Source organism: Hylobates moloch, unplaced genomic scaffold (assembly GCF_009828535.3).
Source record: "Hylobates moloch isolate HMO894 unplaced genomic scaffold, HMol_V3 SCAFFOLD_7, whole genome shotgun sequence".
Classification (NCBI taxonomy): Eukaryota; Metazoa; Chordata; class Mammalia; order Primates; family Hylobatidae; genus Hylobates; species Hylobates moloch.
In genome coordinates this window covers 110,044,804-110,062,877 of record NW_026652282.1, presented here as the reverse complement: position 1 = coordinate 110,062,877, position 18,074 = coordinate 110,044,804, and the positions used below count along the sequence as shown (strand labels likewise).

General features: G+C 39.7%; 1 protein-coding gene across 9 annotated transcripts in view; it reads right to left on the bottom strand.

Annotated features, from left to right (window-relative positions):
- Positions 1–1,755: 1,755 nt before the first annotated feature.
- Positions 1,756–18,074, bottom strand: part of OCRL (OCRL inositol polyphosphate-5-phosphatase) — a 60,605-nt gene continuing 44,286 nt past the window's right edge. For 6 of the 9 annotated variants that reach the window (XM_058441571.1, XM_058441572.1, XM_058441566.1 and 3 more), the window contains 9 exons: positions 16,928–17,038; positions 16,116–16,281; positions 15,625–15,860; positions 7,868–7,891; positions 5,113–5,229; positions 3,968–4,052; positions 3,218–3,345; positions 2,281–2,392; positions 1,756–2,091 (listed from right to left, as the gene is read on the bottom strand). In XM_058441571.1, the coding sequence (XP_058297554.1) occupies positions 1,967–2,091; positions 2,281–2,392; positions 3,218–3,345; positions 3,968–4,052; positions 5,113–5,229; positions 7,868–7,891; positions 15,625–15,860; positions 16,116–16,281; positions 16,928–17,038 (1,104 nt within the window). In that variant the 3' untranslated portion in view covers positions 1,756–1,966. Of the gene's footprint in view, positions 2,092–2,277; positions 2,393–3,217; positions 3,346–3,692; positions 3,808–3,924; positions 4,053–5,112; positions 5,230–7,867; positions 7,892–15,624; positions 15,861–16,115; positions 16,282–16,927; positions 17,039–18,074 lie in introns of those variants that run through there. The other 3 variants (XM_058441569.1, XM_058441567.1, XM_058441570.1) reach the window with 3 other exon arrangements.

Sequence of the window (18,074 nt, the reverse complement as noted above, 5' to 3'; positions counted from 1 at the left end):
GAATAGGCATAGTAGGGAAGCAGATTTCTACTGTCTGGGTCTACGTCTTGTCTCCTCTACCTAGAGATTGTCTAAAACTCTCAACCCTGTATATGTTCCAGGATGAGCTGAAAAAAGGTCGAGGCAGTACACCAACTTAGTGTTTTGATCTGATGTAGAAAGAGATAGGATACTGCATACATGCAGCACAGAGCCTCCACTAACCACACCCTTGATCACCCAAAGATCCCAGGTCAGCGATATGCTAGAAAACAAGCCCAGGAAAGGTATTTCCCCGTGGTATGACCCTACCCCAGTGTCTATCATCTGCCTCTTTTTGTGATCACTTTCTGGCCTTGCGGAGATGACAAACCTGTTCTGCTCTCAGTCTTCCATTAACTAAGTTCAACACCCAGCCCCTGACCTATCATACCTCCAGATCTGTGGCACCAGTAACTTGACTCCTATTGCTTTAACTCTCAATCAGGAAAAGGTTTAGCCATATTGCAGAATACGTACCTTTTTTTTTTTTTTTCCCCAAGAAACGGGGGAAATCACTGGTGGTGCCTTGGATATGCTAGAAATGTCATGGAGTCAATGCTCAGGATTGTACATAGAGCCTGTACGTTATGCTCCTTGCAATTAATGTAAACAGGCAAGGGTGGCTGTAACAAAAGAAAACCAGGAGGAACCCAATTGCATCAAGCAGTTTTGCAGTCAGTGGTTGGTGGCTTGTTTGTCAACCAATATAGATTAATTTATTTTAAAAAAGGCTGTACCACAGAGCTTGAATAACTGAAAAGCTCAGAGGGTCATCTTGTATGGGAGAGGTAAGGTGCTTGGTTGGTCCTGTTGGCCAGTCTCTTTACACAACACTGGATATGGTGACTGGGAGCCAAGGGGAGTCTCTGAACCCTTTACGTGCAGGAGCTGGTTGTAGAGCCCAGAGTCAGTCCTGCTGAGGCAGGTGACATCTGCCCTTGGTACTTCAGAAGAGCAGAGAATGGATTCTAACGGTCATCCACGATACCTTTGCTGTGGGAAGGAGCAATAGCTCTAGATGGGCCTGCGTGAGGTACAAGACTCCCTCTTTTACTGTGGGGCCAGTGTTGCTCTGGAGGTGGATGTCTAGGCAGGAGATGGGTCTCATAGATACCCAGGATTAGTCCTTGTGTAAAATTTGAATAATAACAGGAAAAGGATAGTGGGAAGCAGGACCTGTCAAACATGAATGCTCTCACTCTTCAGATACTCAAAGTGCTTCCATTCTGATTGTGATTCTCTCACATCGATGAGATGCCATCTCTAATAGTCCCTAAAGTTATGCTACTAAATGTGATCTAAGAGAATATGGTTCCACCCAGTGCGGAGCCATGAAAAGGCCAATGTTACAGAGACATAAAGATGCCATTGTAGTAGAAATGCACAAATGCATGTAATAACTGGACGCAGACAGTGAATTCACTGTTGAGGACACCCAAGGAGTCACTAGCCTCACTCAGACTTCGTTCAAAGTGACAGAACGAGGGGAGTGGAGTGCAAAGGAGTGATCCGGGAAGGGGTGGGTCAAAAGTGCAATACAAAGGACTCTAGACAAGTCTCAGCTACAGCAAGTAGTGCTTGTAGGCCTAGAATGGGAACATCTCAGAATCTAGGCCTAGGGTACTAAGGACAATCATGACAATTGGGTAGGAGGGCAACAAACACATTCCTAGGTGAAGGAGTGTAAATACAGATCGTTTTGCCTTATAAAGAGAAAACACAAAAACACCAAAATATGGTAACTTTGGCTTGGCAATATAAGTCTAAAAGTATTTTGCTGTGTAGGATATGGTAAAGAAGGGATTAGGAAACGCTCTTCCTTTTTACCATAAACAGAACTTGAAATTCTGCAATAGACCCTTCCTGTGGCATGACTTTTTAAATCATTCTGAAATACTTGGAGCCCGAGATCGTCTGCTTCTAGAATATGAGAATAGTAAAAGCCTTAGTCTTCTTCGCTCCCAAGCAGAAAGCCCAGAAGGAACTGAATAGCACGCTGGCGGTCACTTGGAGTCTGTCTTGCCATAAGGTTGGGTGGAGGCCTCAGGAGAAGACTAGTGAAGAGAGTAGCTAGAAGACGAGAGAAAGACAAGTGGAAACTTTTGTCAGACATAACCTAAGCAAAACTTCAGGGCTGGAGGGCCTGGGGACAAGGAATATTGACTGCCATGTGCCTGCACATGCAGTAAGGTATATACTGGATACAATGCACGAAGAGTATTCTCAACAAACGCCCCGTGTTGCATGAAGCACTCTTACCGATCATGTTGGCATTGACGCTATTGTATTCAGAGAATTTTAAGAGTTCTCGAAGGAATGCCATCAAGTAACGGAAAACATTTCTATGGCATCTCGGAAGCTGGGAGATCACCTGTTTTTAAAAATAGGGGTAGGCAGTGAGAAAAACAGGTGGAAGATGAAAGTAAGAGGCACTTACAGCTGCTGTAATAGTAGTCTATAATCCAACCCTTGCAGGACCCATTTCATCTAACTTCTATTATCTCCTCATGGTCAACACAACACCTTCCAAATTATAACTTCAAAGTAAGAGCGGCCGTGCTGTTTGGTCCCTGTCCACTCAAGGACCAGGCCACGTGGTCATCACACATTCACACGCACACCCTGCCTCACAATAGGTCGGTGTTCATCTGCTCTTTTCCCATTTCTGCAGGCACGTAGCCACGGCACCTACAAGCTGAATGGTTTTCCGTTCTTTTTTGTTTGAATGGTTTTCTTTACATGTCACTTAGCATGGATGGGGACTCCTCCCAATACTCACTAGTCCAATTCACAGGTACTCTCAGCTACTGTGCATTAAAATCATTTCAGGATTAAAAACACACACCAAGAAGAGAAAAAGAAGAAAGGCTCCCAAGTGTCACCCATCCTTCCTGGTAATGTCAGCAAGAATTCCACGTACAATCAGCTTCAACAATTTACCCCAGAGTAGAGGGATCCACCCCACTATGTTTTCTGTAAACAGAAATAGGCCAGTGGGAAAAAGGTGGCAAATACCATAGGAAACAACACAACCTAAAATTTAAGGGTAGCAACTCTCAATGTTGGTGTCCTGCCATTAATAACAGATGCAGACCCATCCTACCAGACAGCTGGCTGCCTATCTGGCTCTGTAAAACTGACGACTTCTCTATGGGGGAATCTGTGTCAAACACATCCCCAGGTCAGTAGAACCCACCTGTCGGCAGATCCGGGGATCATGAGCAGAGTCAAGACATCGCTGATACAGCTCGTAACAGATGACTGGCTCTGGCAGGGCTTCCAAGAAAATGAGCAGTGCTTCAGCCACAGAGTGGTTGCTGCCAGCTGAATCAACTTAAGTCAAGGGAAAGGGGCTCCAGGAGAAAGGCCACACAGACCCCTGACGAGCTCCTTTCCTCAAGCTCCTACAGGGACTGTTTCCCTCCTCTTATTCGGGGCACATTGATCCTAATGGGGGTTTGATATTTTATTGATTCAAGTGCCCTGCAGCTGAGTTGTTACAGAATTGGTCAAAGATTCTTGGCAGCTATGGCCCAGCTTCAGGGTCAGGGGAATATAGCCTGCAGAGTGACAGTTGACACTGGAGCAGTCCTATAAACCAGGTGCCCATGTTTCCCATCCTTCTCCCTGCCCTGTCAACAGTACGTGTGGTGGCAGGAGTGACTAATCACCTGAAGGAGAATAGTACCAGTGCTGTGGCTTCTATGTCCCATGCTTTTAAGTCATTGTTATCTACCCCTTGCTTCCTTTTAGTAAGAGCTGGATATGGAAAGAGGTCAAAAGTTCCTGAAAGGAAATGAGAAACAAGTGGATAGTCAGTGGTTATCTTAAAATAAAAGATATTACAAAGAAAATACATATAGAACCACAAAAATCAAATATAGGTGCAAAGAAGAGTTTGACCAAGTACTCATCCAGCTTCTTAAGCTTTGGTCGCAAAGGATACGGATTGTCTCAGGAATGCTGGTATCCAGACAATCAATGATCTGCTGGAGCTCTTCCTGCATTCCAGGGGTCTGGAACAGGTCCTCCTACCAAAGAAGTCAGAATGAAGGGACAGGCAAGATAATCACTCCTGAGGTTATGATGATTACCCAAGGATCAGAAGAGCAGCAGGAAGCAAAAGGGAAGGGTGGTATGTGTGTTAATAATTACAAATGGAGGTGTGAAAATAACACATTTTTCCTTTAGCATTTCTCTAATCCGTGTGAAATGTTATTTCAAATAGGAAAATGATCTTTTCAAAGGTTTTAGCCTATACCTAATAAGGCAGGGGACTAGATGGCTAGAGCAGGAAACCAGGTGTTCTAATTCTAGCCTCCTTTCAAATTTTTTTTTATAGAGATGGGGTTTCACCATGTTGCCCAGGCTGGTCTCAAACTCCTGAGCTCAAGCAATGCGCCTGTCTCTGCCTCCCAAAATGCTGGGATTACAGGTATGAGCCACCGTGCCTGGCCTACTCGCAGCCTCTTGACAAGAAGCAGAAGGCAGAGTCCAAACAGAATAACCACATTCAAATACTAGTACTACTGAATGCTGGGGAAGAAGGAAATCGCATGCTCATACTAAACCTTGCTTTCAAGTTACATTATTCTTCAGGAGGTAAGAGAACATTACCTTTTAATTCAGTCCCAAGAAATGTCTCTTTTGGGGGCGAATGAGTTGGGGTGGCATTTTAGATAGGATTTAAAAGAAAAATTAGGACCAAGTTAAAAAATGGGTTAAAATCTGCTTTGGATTTTAAAATCTCTAATGCCTACATGACTCATAGCCAAAGTAGGCATTATAGACTCAGGTGTGCAGCTGTCCAGGGAAAACGAGAGAGTAGCCAGGAGACAGGTGCTCTTAATTTGGCCCTGGCTCTGCCACGACTACACTTAGGCCTTGGTCTTAGTAAATAACTTAGCTTTACATGCTTCAGCTGTGACATCTGTGACTAGGGACACTTCCACCCACCCAGTCAATCTGACAGTGCCACTGTGTGCAAGTAGCTTGGGAAAGTTAAAAGCGCTATGCTGATGTGAGGCGTTATGATTTCCTATAGTAGTTACACACCTTCCAAAGTTGTAGGGAAGGTCTACTCTCACTTACTTGGTGACAGGCGTATTTGAATAGATGATCTACTAGAAGCCAGATCTCCTTGGGGACCTGAAGGGGTCTCTCGCTGGCACCTTCCTCCAAAGGAACCATTTGCAGAAGGGATTTCTCCTAATAGATGGAAAAGTATGAGAATCAAAGGGGTCTCAGAATAAAGACTTTGGTGTATAACTTAAAAGTCCTTCAAATTCTGGTCATGCAGGTACAATGTGATCTTCATCTCTTAAGATTTTCCATTTCTTCTCACTGGGGACACCCCTGGTCAGAAGGCACTTGATAGCGAGTCCCATAGTTAAAGGATGTCCTTTCCTAAAGGCTTCACTTAATTGTTCTGCATTTCATTTGCATTTATGATGTTTATTATGTGGATGCCTTGTGTTTAAATCCTTTCAAAGGTGACACTGAGAACCAGTGCTCTGGTGATACAGTCACAGTGGAGTCCATACAGCACTGGTGACTTGGGGACTATTAAATTACAACTGTCAATATAGTAGTTTGAGAGATCAGGGTCTACACTTAGGTTTCTGTTTATTTCTAACTTGCTCTTCCTTCAGGTCTTACCACAGATACTGTTGTTTGTTTTCAATGTTGATTTAAACGAGCTTCTTTGATTTTCAGGAATTAAAGACAATTCTCCACAACATTAGACCCACATACGTAAATACTTCAGGCTTGATGGAAGTTCTAATCTTAAGGTGCTAAAACTCATAAGCCTTAAGGTCCAAAAATAGTAAACTGCATACAGCTAAGCAAGAGGCAGAAATCCATGAAAAGTTTAAGGTCTGAGTCCAGAAGTTACAGTCTCTAAGAATAGCTCAGCCAAGATTTCTAGGGGCTTTTACTCCTTTCATCTATCTTTCTACTGTCTGTTATATTCTTCTGAAAGAATTTTGTAACAGAAAAACCCAGAAGTGACATAAATTAAATCAATCACTATATGTGAATTGGAAATGGCTAGGAAATAAACTCAGTTATCTTAGGTTCATGTAGTCAAACATAAATTACATGAAAAAATGTTTGAAATAGTAAAGCATCTGAAGGCACCCTTCATAAAAATCCCAGTGGAGAGAACCATGACCAATTTTTTTGCATCCTCCCCCCTCCCCCGCCTCTAGCTTGAGGTCATATATATTCTGTATGTTTAACTAAGAAATTCTTGCCTAACATTGTGCAACTTGTGAATTCCATCCACAACCCCCAGTCACGTAGCTTAAAAAAAAAAAAAAAAGAGCATGTCACTACTTTGACAGAGACCACATACACTACAGCCGAGCTGAGGTCTCTTCTTAACATTGTGTTCTTTAACAAGCACTGATGACCTTTAAAAGCTGCTGTGCCTTTCTAAGGGAATAAGAAAGAGAAGGGAGTGTGACAGCTGGTTACCATTTAAAATCTTTTTTTTTTTTTTCACATTCAGTTTGCTTCCTTTCTTTCCCTGGGATTCTATCACTTGATATTCATGTTCCTAATAGTTGCCAGAATGTCTATCAATGGCTCATCCATTTACTTCTTTCCAGTTGCAAATATCAAATCCAGGCATCCACATGGTATTTGAGCCAAAACACTGTCCATCATGCACTCTGCTAACTCTCTGGACGAAATGCAGCACGTGTACTGATTCTTTAGCAGATGCCTCCAAACTTGCCATATAGAAATTATGCAGCACTGATTCATGTACGTTTTAAAAAGTCTGACATCCAACTGGAGCTTTTCCTGTACTAAGGCATTAAGGCAACACAAGGCACTGTCTCAGATAAAAAGACAGCACATGGACTGCTCTTAACAGGGAAGGGCTAGGAAGCACAGCTGTCTCAAACCTTGGTGTTTTAAAAAGGTTAATAAAATGTCAGTAGATTATATACACCATCCACTATTCATTTTCAAATTCCTGTATGATAATATGGAATGCCACAGTTGTGTCTCCAAAGTCTAGAGAAAGATCATGCACAAGAAACAATACTTGAATAATTTCACAAATTATCCTGAACTCTAATTTTCAAAGGAAAACCAAGGTACTTTGTCTTCTTTCAACAAGACACATTCAGCGCCTGATAAGCCCACACTCTGTAACCTTACTTAGTGTTAATAACTAAAGCATGAAAACAGTATGTCATCCCCATCATCAAAAGGCATTAAATTCCACCAAGTGGGTAGGGTGTATGACTTCAGCAAGTTTTTCAACCTCTCTGGGCCTTGGTTGTCTCATCTATTAGAATGGAGAGAATACCTTACCCTGTCTGAAGATAGAGGCCTGAACCAGATGATCTTTTATGATCTTGTTCAGGTCCACGATCTATTCTATGCTCTATTTCTTGATCATATCTGTGTATTTTTTTCTGAAATTAATTGCTATGATCATTAACCTCAAACATTTTTAATGCAACAGAAAGCTACTTCTTCAGGTTTTATTGTCATTGGAAATGGAGGACAGCTAACTGGTACCCCCCTCCAATTCATGAGCATTCAGATACATCACAACGGCTCTGTAGTTACTTCTCATTTCAAAAATACAAATCTAGAACCTTGAGTCCTACTGTTTTTATGTACTGAGTCTCAATGACTTGACTGCTACCGTAAATATCTTTCCTGTACTTCAAACACACTTAAGGACAGCTGGCAGGACTTGAGGGGAGTCTCACCAAGTCAGAGGTCTCTGATATGGGAATGCCTAGGGACAAATTCCAGGGACCACAGTAAAGTGTTAATCAAGCACAGGGAAACTCTCATAACCACCAATGGATTGCATTACCTTTTCTAGGAAGCTGTCTTCTTCCTGAGAGCGGAGCAGGAAAAGAAAGTCATTGACAGACAGAATATGATTAGAATTAATTTACAGAATTAGAAACAGATCAGTATTAGAACTCACTATCTTACCAGATATACATGCTTTAAACAGCTTTGAATTCTTCAAATAAATTATGATTGTTGAAAATGAAATACATTTTTCATACACAAAGTTCTCTACTATACATTTTAAATTTTTGTGCAGTTTGAGAATATCACTCAAGAAATATGTGCAGTTCTAGACTTCAGTGCCCTTTGGCATCTGCCAACTGACCCTGCCAAATGCCCCTGATGTCTCTTCCTGTCTGCTGCTTGGAGGCAGGTGCATTGAGATATATACCTCAATGAAAGAATATGGCTGTGGGCCCAACAGTGGCCATCTGGAAGGAGACGGTAAACCACTCTACTTTCCATTTTCATTCTTCTCACCCCAGCCAGTCTCCTAAGCAGCATCCCAGATTCCTTTCTATCTCCTCATACCTACTCCCCTCCTTAAAGGCCCCCAGAGTGCCCAGATTTGAAGGTCCTCCTGAACTATAAATGAATTTCATTTCAGACCTTTGTGGATCAGAAGATCCATCATTATCCCATTTTTATTTTCCTATTGGGCATAAGAGAAAAAAGAGAGGCAGGGGATAGGTAAGAAGGTATCTTTTTAATCTTCCTATCTTTTATGCTGTTATTACAATCCAATAATAATAGCAGCCATGATAACTACCACCACCACTTAGGGAGCATCTGTCATGTACCAGGAACTGTGCAAAGTGCTTATATACAGTCATTTAATCTGTACACATGTGCAAAGTAGATATTATTCCCATTTTACAGATGAAGAAACTGAGGCTCTGAAAGCTTAAATTATTTGCCCAAGGCCACACTCACTATTAGGTAGTAAGTGGCTGAATCAGGAATGGATCCCAGGTCTGACCAACTCCACAGTCATTATCACTATCTTCCGTTAGACAATTCAAAAAGGACAATGTGACTGCTTCCTGGACAGAGAGGTAGAGGAAAACTGTGAGAATGTATTCTCCATAACAGGCTAAGAACAGTGAGAAACCCCACTTAAAAGACAGTGTGGTTAATGGAAAGAGTATAGGCACTGGTGTTGGACAGGCTTGGGTACAAATCTTCGTTCCACCTCTTGGCAATTTTGTATAGCCCTCACACAAGTTACCAAACTTCATAGAGCCTCAGTTTCTTCATCTCTAAAATAGGGATAGTAATATTTACCTTGAAGCAGCCTAAAACCAACGGGTGATGGGGCAGTATGCCAGCAGAAGGTCTGGGTTCCTCAAAGTTCCTCATACCTCCCCAGTGACTCCCAACCTGGATTGTTTAGAATCTGACTATGGACCACTAAGCACTCAAGTCTAAATTACATGTCTTAGTTCTGATAGGTAAAAGGAGAAATCCCAGTCTTACTGTCTGAGATGCACGGGAACTGGGAGTGGAGAGGGAGGAGGAAAAGTATGTGCTCCCTGGCATTCCTAGTGGTAATACTGAATGCATTCCTCCCAGACTACTGCTATCCATGGGGATTAGGCATTTTAATATTGGTAGATACTTCACAAATTAAACATGCTTTTGTGGGTTTATCTAGACTCTTAAATATCATATGAAATAAAGCAATTAGAATAATGGTCTTTATAAGGTACATATTTATAGTACTATAATTACAATACCTTTTAATGTCAAGTTGATTTTGAATGCCCAACATCTGATACAATTTTAGACTAGAACCTCTTGTAAAATTTAGGACCTGTTATCAAATGAAGAATCTATCTGACACATTTTATATTTTTCCTCCCATGAATATCTAATACATGATATGAATAAAACTAGACAGAGATTTTCTATACTAACCTGTCGAACCAGGCTCTCAAAAAAGTTTTCTTTAAGCAGCAGCCAACCTCCGGTACAAGGCATTGTGCTAAAATGCCTTTGCAGGGGAAGGCAATGAGAAATGAGGATAAAGGAGAAAGACCTGGTTTGTCCCTGACTCTGATTTGCAACTGAGTTGGGGTGAGGAGTTCCAGAGTTTACAGACTGGAATTGTTATAATTCATGAATACGAGTTCTCAATAAATCATTGCTAGCCCTTTGAAAGACTCACAGAATTTTAAAGGGTAGAGATGGGGAGAGAATATTACAAGTGGAAGAGGCAGAAATAAAAGGCACAGAGACAGTAAATCACAAATTGATATTAGGAAGAAGTTAGTCATCTGTTTGTGGGGGGGCATGGAGAATGCCAAGAAAAATAGTGTGAAATAAATATGAAAAGGTATGTTGAAGTCAGACTTGGGAGGACCTTGCATGACGGATTAAGGCATCTGGATTGTATTCAGCAGGCATGGGGAAGCCACTGACTACCTTTAAGCAAGGAAGTGATAGGCCCCAAAGCAGTAGTACAGAAAGATCAATCTGACAGCCCTGAATAGGAAAAAATGAAGGGCAGAGACAGAGAGAGAGAGAGAGAGAGAGAGAGAGAGACAGTGAGAAAGACAAAGGGATCATTCAAAGGCTACCGAGGTAGGTCAAGCAAAAGGTAAACATCTTAATAATGGAAAATTTTATACACACACACACACACACACACACACACACACAGGTATATATATATACAATTTCTAAGTATATATATTAAAGGGTATATTATATATATATAAAATAAAAGATATATACATACACTTACAAATGAATGAAAACAAGAAAAAATTCTGAAAGAATCAAAAGGACTTTGATTAAATACTGATGGAGGGACAAGAGATTTACTTCTCTAGGTACAGGCACAAAGAAACAACATAGAAATTACATTGAATTCAACCTTGGTCTCAATTTTGAAAACAGAAGCATCACTTAACCTTTATTAGTAAACAGCTTACTCCTATAATAATCCTAAGGTTTCTACTATGAATCACTTAGTTCAACCAATTTTAAAGAGCAGAGATGCCCACTCTCTGAAAAAGGCTATATATGGATTACATTCAAAAAGGGAACTTAGTTCAGGATTTCCCCAGTGGGACAACACTGGCACATAGCAAATACAATGCAAATGATTCTTTACCCCAACATTCACCCTCAGAAGACTGTTCCCCGTGGTAAATGCAGCTAAAATAATATAGAAGAGTCAATTAGAGGTGGAAGATCCAAATTTAAAAATAAAAAGCATAGCCGGGCACGGTGGCTCACACCTGTAATCCCAGCACCTTGGGAGGCCGAGGCGGGTGGATCACCTGAGGTCAGGTGTTCAAGACCAGCCCGGCCAATACAGTAAAACCCCATCTGTACTAAAAACGCAAAAATTAGCCAGGCGTGGTGGTGTGCGCCTGTAGTCCCAGCTACTTGGGAGGCTGAGGCAGGAGAATCACTTGAACTGGGAGATGGAGGTTGCAGTGAGCCAAGATTGTGCCACTGCACTACAGCCTGGCTGACAGGGTGAGACTCCATCTCAAAAATAAATAAATAAATAGCTGAAAACTGAATGGAAAATGAAGTTCTAAAAAGGATTAGTTCATATGAAATAGAGAAGAAATACAAGCCATATATTTAACAGAGTAAGAAATGGATGGTTAGACTAGTAAGACAAAGTAAAAACATAGTGAAAAAAACACTATGGACAAATTAACAAGTTATTCCTGTTATTTCAAATTTTTGATATTGTTCCAACAGATATGTCCCCAAGCAAATATAGTTTCTCTACCCATCCCTCAACTTTTTTCATCTCTGTATTTACAACTTAGCCATATCTGGCAAGTTCAAGTCTTGTCTCCTTTCAATTAGTCCATTCTACAAGCAACACCAGAATGTTCTTCCAACTATATCAATTTGCAACCTCATACTAATCAGCAAACCCTTCTGATGGTTCTAGATACCCTCTGGCTCAAGCATAAACTTATCTATTGACTTCAAGACTCTCTACCACCCACCCAATTCCACCTAACCAGCTTCATACATTCTTATCTTTGATCTTCACTTGTCCCAGGGAAATTGTACAGTTTTTCATACATGGTCTTTTCACTTTCACCTTCTACCCTTTATTCAAGATGTCCCTTAAGCCTGGAAGAGCCTGCTCACCCACTATATTAATATGTGTTTCCTAAGTACTTGGACTTGACAGAAAATACTTCTATAACGAACCCCAAATCACCTTCCTAGTTCACTTTATTCTGATGTGCTAAACTTATTTCTCAGTCATGTTAATGTTACATGTATCAAATATTCATTAAAATGAAAACAGGCTGATTCTGATTTCTACAGGGATTAGCTGGTCAGTCAATACGCTTTTATAGCATATAAGGGCTTGAATAAACAACATAGGAAAGGAACCTATTGTTAATACAAACTACAACCTTCATAAGTCATTTTAAATGACTTTCCAAAATACTGACTTACCAAGCACACCAGACATTAGCCAGTAAAGGTGGTTAATGTTCAGATTATCTTTAACCAAACTCCCTATTACCATGACTTAAAGTTCAGCCATATTTTACATGCAAAAATACTTTCATCACCACTAAATTATGGGAACTCACATAAATTCCATAATACTTTGTATCCAGTGTGTAATGAATCAATATTGAGGATTATTTGCTATTTAATATTCTAGTTAATATAACAGAAAAATCTATCTTAATTCTGAAAAACAATAAAGATGATTACAAATGGTAGATTTTCATCCGTTTCCCACTTGTGCTAATCTCAACTATTCTAGGAGTGGCAAAGTCACTGTTATGAAAAGGGCTGGAAGGATGAAAAATAATTATGTCAGTTATTTCACTCTGCATTTGGTGGGAAGACAGTGTGGCATAAGGATCTTTCTAAAACAGTACGTAGAGAGACAACACATACATTGAACTCATTTCTGGCTTTACCAAAATTTTAGAGCAAATAATACAACAGAGGGCAGGTACCATTATTAACAGCATCATCTCATGAGATTTGAAATACGATATTGGGTCTTGGGGAAAAAAAACATGAATACTATACCTGAGGAATCATTTCAGAAGGTCAAAATCAAGTCACAACAGAGTGAGAAGGTATTAAAGATGGGGTACTAATTGTTTTTAGATTTCTTGTTTATTGCTCCACAGTAATGCAGGTTGAGTATTCCCAATCCAGAAATCCAAAATGCTCCAAAACTCGAACCTTTTTGAGTACTGTCATGATGATCAAAGGAAATGCTCATTGGAGCATTTCAGATTTCCGATTTCCAGATTAGGGAAGCTGAACTGGTAAGTATATAATGCATATATTTGAAAATCTGAAAAAGATTGAAATCTGAAACACTTTTGGTCCCAAGCATTTTGGATAATGGATAATCAACCTGTATAGATAATTTCCTCATCAATGAGATACAGGAATTTAATAACACTGAAATGCAACAGACTGTGAAAAGAATCAGAACCCTAAATCCTACAAAATAAAAGCTTTAAAAGAAAAATGGCCACACACATACAATTTAATAAAAACTCAGAAAATCTGTAATTAAAAATGATCAGGGTTCTATTATTTTAACCCTGAATCACTTGTGCACAAAAAGAAGGAAAAAGGCTTCCCAAAGAGCCATTCATTCCTCTAACGATTTTGGTTCCTTTCTATTCACGGGCAAACATGGTAAAATTACCTGACAGTATACTTTACATAAAATAAAAACTTTACGCTGGTTGAGCCTCTTCTGGCCAATCCCAGAATATGAAAAACTGCAAAGTTTTTCATATTAATGGCTTTGCAGTTTTTCATATTAATGGCAAAGATATTCTAATATCTTCACTGACTCTGACTAAAAATAAGGGTAGGTTCCTGTTTACATGAAGGCGGAAGGAGAGAGTATAAATGGGATAAGTTTAAAAAAAAAAAAAAACAAGAAGGAAACAACCAGAAGAATTTAGGAAATGGTGGACCCTTGACTGGACATTTATACTGGACTCCTAAAAAAGTCAATGTCACTAAAGAAAGTGGGAACTGTACTACTCCAATAGAGACTTCAGAGACCTCACCAAATACTATATGAACCCAGATTGGATTTTGGTTTAAAAAAAGGTGTAAATTCTTGGGACAACTGAAGAAATCTGAATATGGACCGAATGTTAAATGATACTATGGATTACTGTTAGTTTTCGTATACATAAGAATGGTATTGTGCTTAAGTGTGCCCTTTTTGTTAAGAGATGCAGGATGAAGTGTTTAGTGGTGAAGTGACATATTACCACTTAATTTTACATGACACAGCAAAAAACATCTGTGTGCATATATGTACAGAAGGCATGTGGGGGTGTGTTGTACTGTTCTTTCCATTTTTCTGCACATTTGACATTTTTCATAAAAGCTGAAACAAAGAAAGCTGGGAAATTATGTCTGAGATGAAGGAAAGGGGGCATGAGAAATAAAAACAACTTCATCATCCAAAATGTATTCTAAAAGGTGAAAGACTGAAATCTAAAGGACAGAAATATAATGTTAGGAGAAAAACAATTATCATGAAAAACAGCAGAACGGTAGGATATGAATTTCTGAAGAAAATGGTTCTCTCTCAAACAGAGGTAATATACTCAGTCATGAGGGCTCTGGGGAAATAAGTATAATTCCAAGAAAGAATGCCGGGGCTGGACTCAGTGTTTTAATCTGCTATCTGAGTCACAGCTAAAACAATTCCATGGCAACAGAACAGATCGGACTCAGACAAGCCAGCAGCCTGCCCGCTGGTCTAGACCTCCCTGCTAGATACAATCACTCACTCTGGCTAGGCCTAAAGGATCCATGTGAATACTAACGGTAAGGATAACGTATGCTGTCACCTCACCTAATTTTCTTTGGTAAAAAAAACCAAGAATATACTTGCATACAGTCCAACAATATTTTCATTTAGAAGGAAATTTCTTAATACAATGAACTTTATTACTAAATCAATTTATGTTACTGAAGATAGTAAGTAATTCCTTCATAAAAACATTAATATTATAGCTTGGCTTGGGGGAGAGGTGGGAAAGTCAACCTCCTTTTCTTTCTTAAGCACATCACATCAAATAAGTATCAAATTTCAATGTACATTATAAGCATCTGGAATGCGGATAAAATGCAGATTTGTAGGCTCCATATCCTGAGATTCTGATTCCATTGCCAGAAGTGAGGGTACCTGTAATAAGCACCCCCAGGGATTCTGATTCAAGTACTCCAGGGTTCCAGGATAGTTCTATGCTTCCATAAACAGCAAAGTTTTACTCTGATTAGACATAATGTGATATTAGTGAGGAATACTAGACTGGGAGCCAGGAAATCTGGGTGCTAGATTTGTTACTGATGGTATTTGACTTTGGGCACGTAAATGTCTCTGTGCCTCAGTTTTCTCATATGCTCAGTGAGGATAATTCTGCCTGCCCCACTTAGCATACCTCACGTACATGCTAATTTATACAAAAGTGACTTGAGAGTATGAAGAGCTTAACAAACAAGCATTATATCTTTGAGAGGGGAGTCTTTAATCTTATTTGGTGAGCTTAGTATTATCTATTGTACTCCCAACAAGAGCCAACTGCAGATTAGTCCCCACTCTTTCCTCTTAGGCTTAATCTAATCAAAACAGTGCTAAAGTAACATTCTTCTTTATCATTTGACATCCCCCGTGGCCAAAAGAAGACAGAAAGCACAAAGATAATGAGGACGTCACTTAAGTATTGTGAAAATTAAATGTAAAAGAGGTTTATGTCTTGGGACAGTTCTTACCAAGTCTATGAGTTTGGTAACAGGAACTTCTCGGATTGGTCTTTTCATACGGCACAGAGCCTCTAAGGATGTGCCAAAACAACTTGGGAGGTAATTTCCACTGATGGTCAAGAAGTAATCTTTGCCTCGATCCAGGTGAAGGACGAGAATATCTTCGATCTTATCTTCCCCAGAGTTCAGGATGGTTACAGAGTCTTTGCTGACATACACATCAAGAGAAATGTCCACTGTCTCATCTGAAATTAAGAGATGATACATGGTAATAGAAAAACTTCCAGTGGGAAAGCAAAAAGAGTATAAGAACCAACAGAAAAGTGTCCTCTAAAAAAATCATTAAGCAATGAGGGGGAAGAGACAGGACACACACCAGAGGTATCACCAATATGACAGTAAAGGTAAGAGACATGTGGTTAGAAAACAGAAAGTTAAACCAAGGGGATGGGAGTCATGAGGACATCACCAGCAGAGACAATGGTGAAGGGAAAACTCACTTGGCTCCAAGTAGCCCTCAAAAGGTTCAGCCCGAAGCCATGGCTTGCAGTACTGGCTGTCATTAAGTTTAGGGATGAAAGAAAAATGGCAGGGAACCTGTCCATTGTTGCTGATCTGGAACTTCTCCTTTTGTAGTTGCCGAAACTTCACATTTTCAAACACAAACTGGGGAATAACAGACAGACACAAACATGCATCACTAGTAGGGGAAGTAAGTCAGTTGGATTATTCCATAGAGGATATGGGGAGTAAGGTAATTGTTAAGCAGGTGTGCAAATGCCATAGACATTCACCAACTGAACCAACTTCACACCATCCACTTGCATGTATTATTATACTCACACCAGCAGGGAAGGAGTTAGGTGGCTCTTGCTACTTCTCCAGGCTACTCTGATCATTCCTAGGATCCTAAGAGGGTAACCCAACCTTGGTTCAGAGTATTCATCCTGTGACCAAGTCCTGGTTTCTGAGATATAAATTAACTAGCAACTCTGAAATATTAAATAAGAGCATCTAACAGCAGAGGGCTTACTATGTGCCGAGTGCTGTTCTGAGAGCTTCGCATGTATTAACTCATGTAATCCTTACAACTACCCCTTAATCCAGAAAAGGAAACTGCGGCTCTGAGCGGGTAAGACACTTGCCTGAGGTCATACATCTACTAAACAGCAGTGCTAGAATTGGAATGGAGGCAGTCTGACTCCAGCGACATAGGCTTAACCACTTTGCTATGTTGCCTTTTCTAAGTAGCAGTTTCTTCTGTGCTAACCACAGTGAGCAGTAGACAGGGAGATCATGTATTTTTGCTCACCTCCCTCCTGCTGAGTTCTAAGGAAGGAAGGAAGTCATTTTCCATTCTGTCCATGATGCGTACACTATCTTCAAAGACTTTCCGGTACCTTCGTTCATCCACAACCTTCACCTGAAAGAAAATGTATCCTCTTTTCAGTCTTATATCCTTCTAGCTCATCTCCCTTGGAGATTATCTAACAATTTAAAACTGGTCATTACAGTAACCATTTAAAATAAACTGTGGTGCAAACAACATCCTCAAACACTTTCTATATCTTGCTTCATCCACAACTTCACCTGAAAGAAAACAGATCCTTACTTTAGTTTTATGTGCTCTCAACTTTCATATCTCCAAGAGTCTCTAACAATTTTTGAGGTCACTAAAGCAAACACAAATTGAACAAAGCATTATAGAAGCACACGCTTTAAGGCAAAGGTAAGATTAATTGGCTACCGTCCTGTAAAAGTTAAACCCCTATGTTAAGAAGCTTGGCAATAATAAATATTTGGGAAGAATATTTTCTTGCTTCATTGTTAAGTTATTTGGTAATGGAAAAAATGTGGTAATTGTGGTAAAAATGATTGCTTGCACTGTACAAAATGACAGTGTCAAAACACAGCAATTACTGTTTCTAACAATCATAACTTGGTGAGGTGGCAGAAAATATTATTAAAAAGCTTTTAACTCTATTAGATTCTATGTACAATACCAAGAAGTATAATATCACTGCTCAGATTATGTAATAGCAGAAATATATTAATAAATGGAACCTACAGCCATTTTAGAAAATGGCTGAAACAAAATGTCCTAGACAAGAGTAAAACCATGACAACAGATAAACACATCTCGACCGATAAAAAAATTTTCCACCTGACACAGCACTTTCAGCTTCCTGATATAGCTGTGTTTTTTTAAATATTAAAACTTCATACAAACCAATGCCAAAATTAACATAACTAACAGATTTTAACTTGAGATATCAGTTTCTTTTTTAGACTAGGAAATTTCACAAAAATTCATGTCAAAAAAAATTGATACATACAGCAAAGGTTCTAAAAAGATGTGGAAACAGATGCTGGTGAGGCTGTGGAGAAATAGGAATGCTTTTACACTATTGGTAGGAGTGTAAATTAGTTCAACCATTGTGGAAGACAGTGTGGCGATT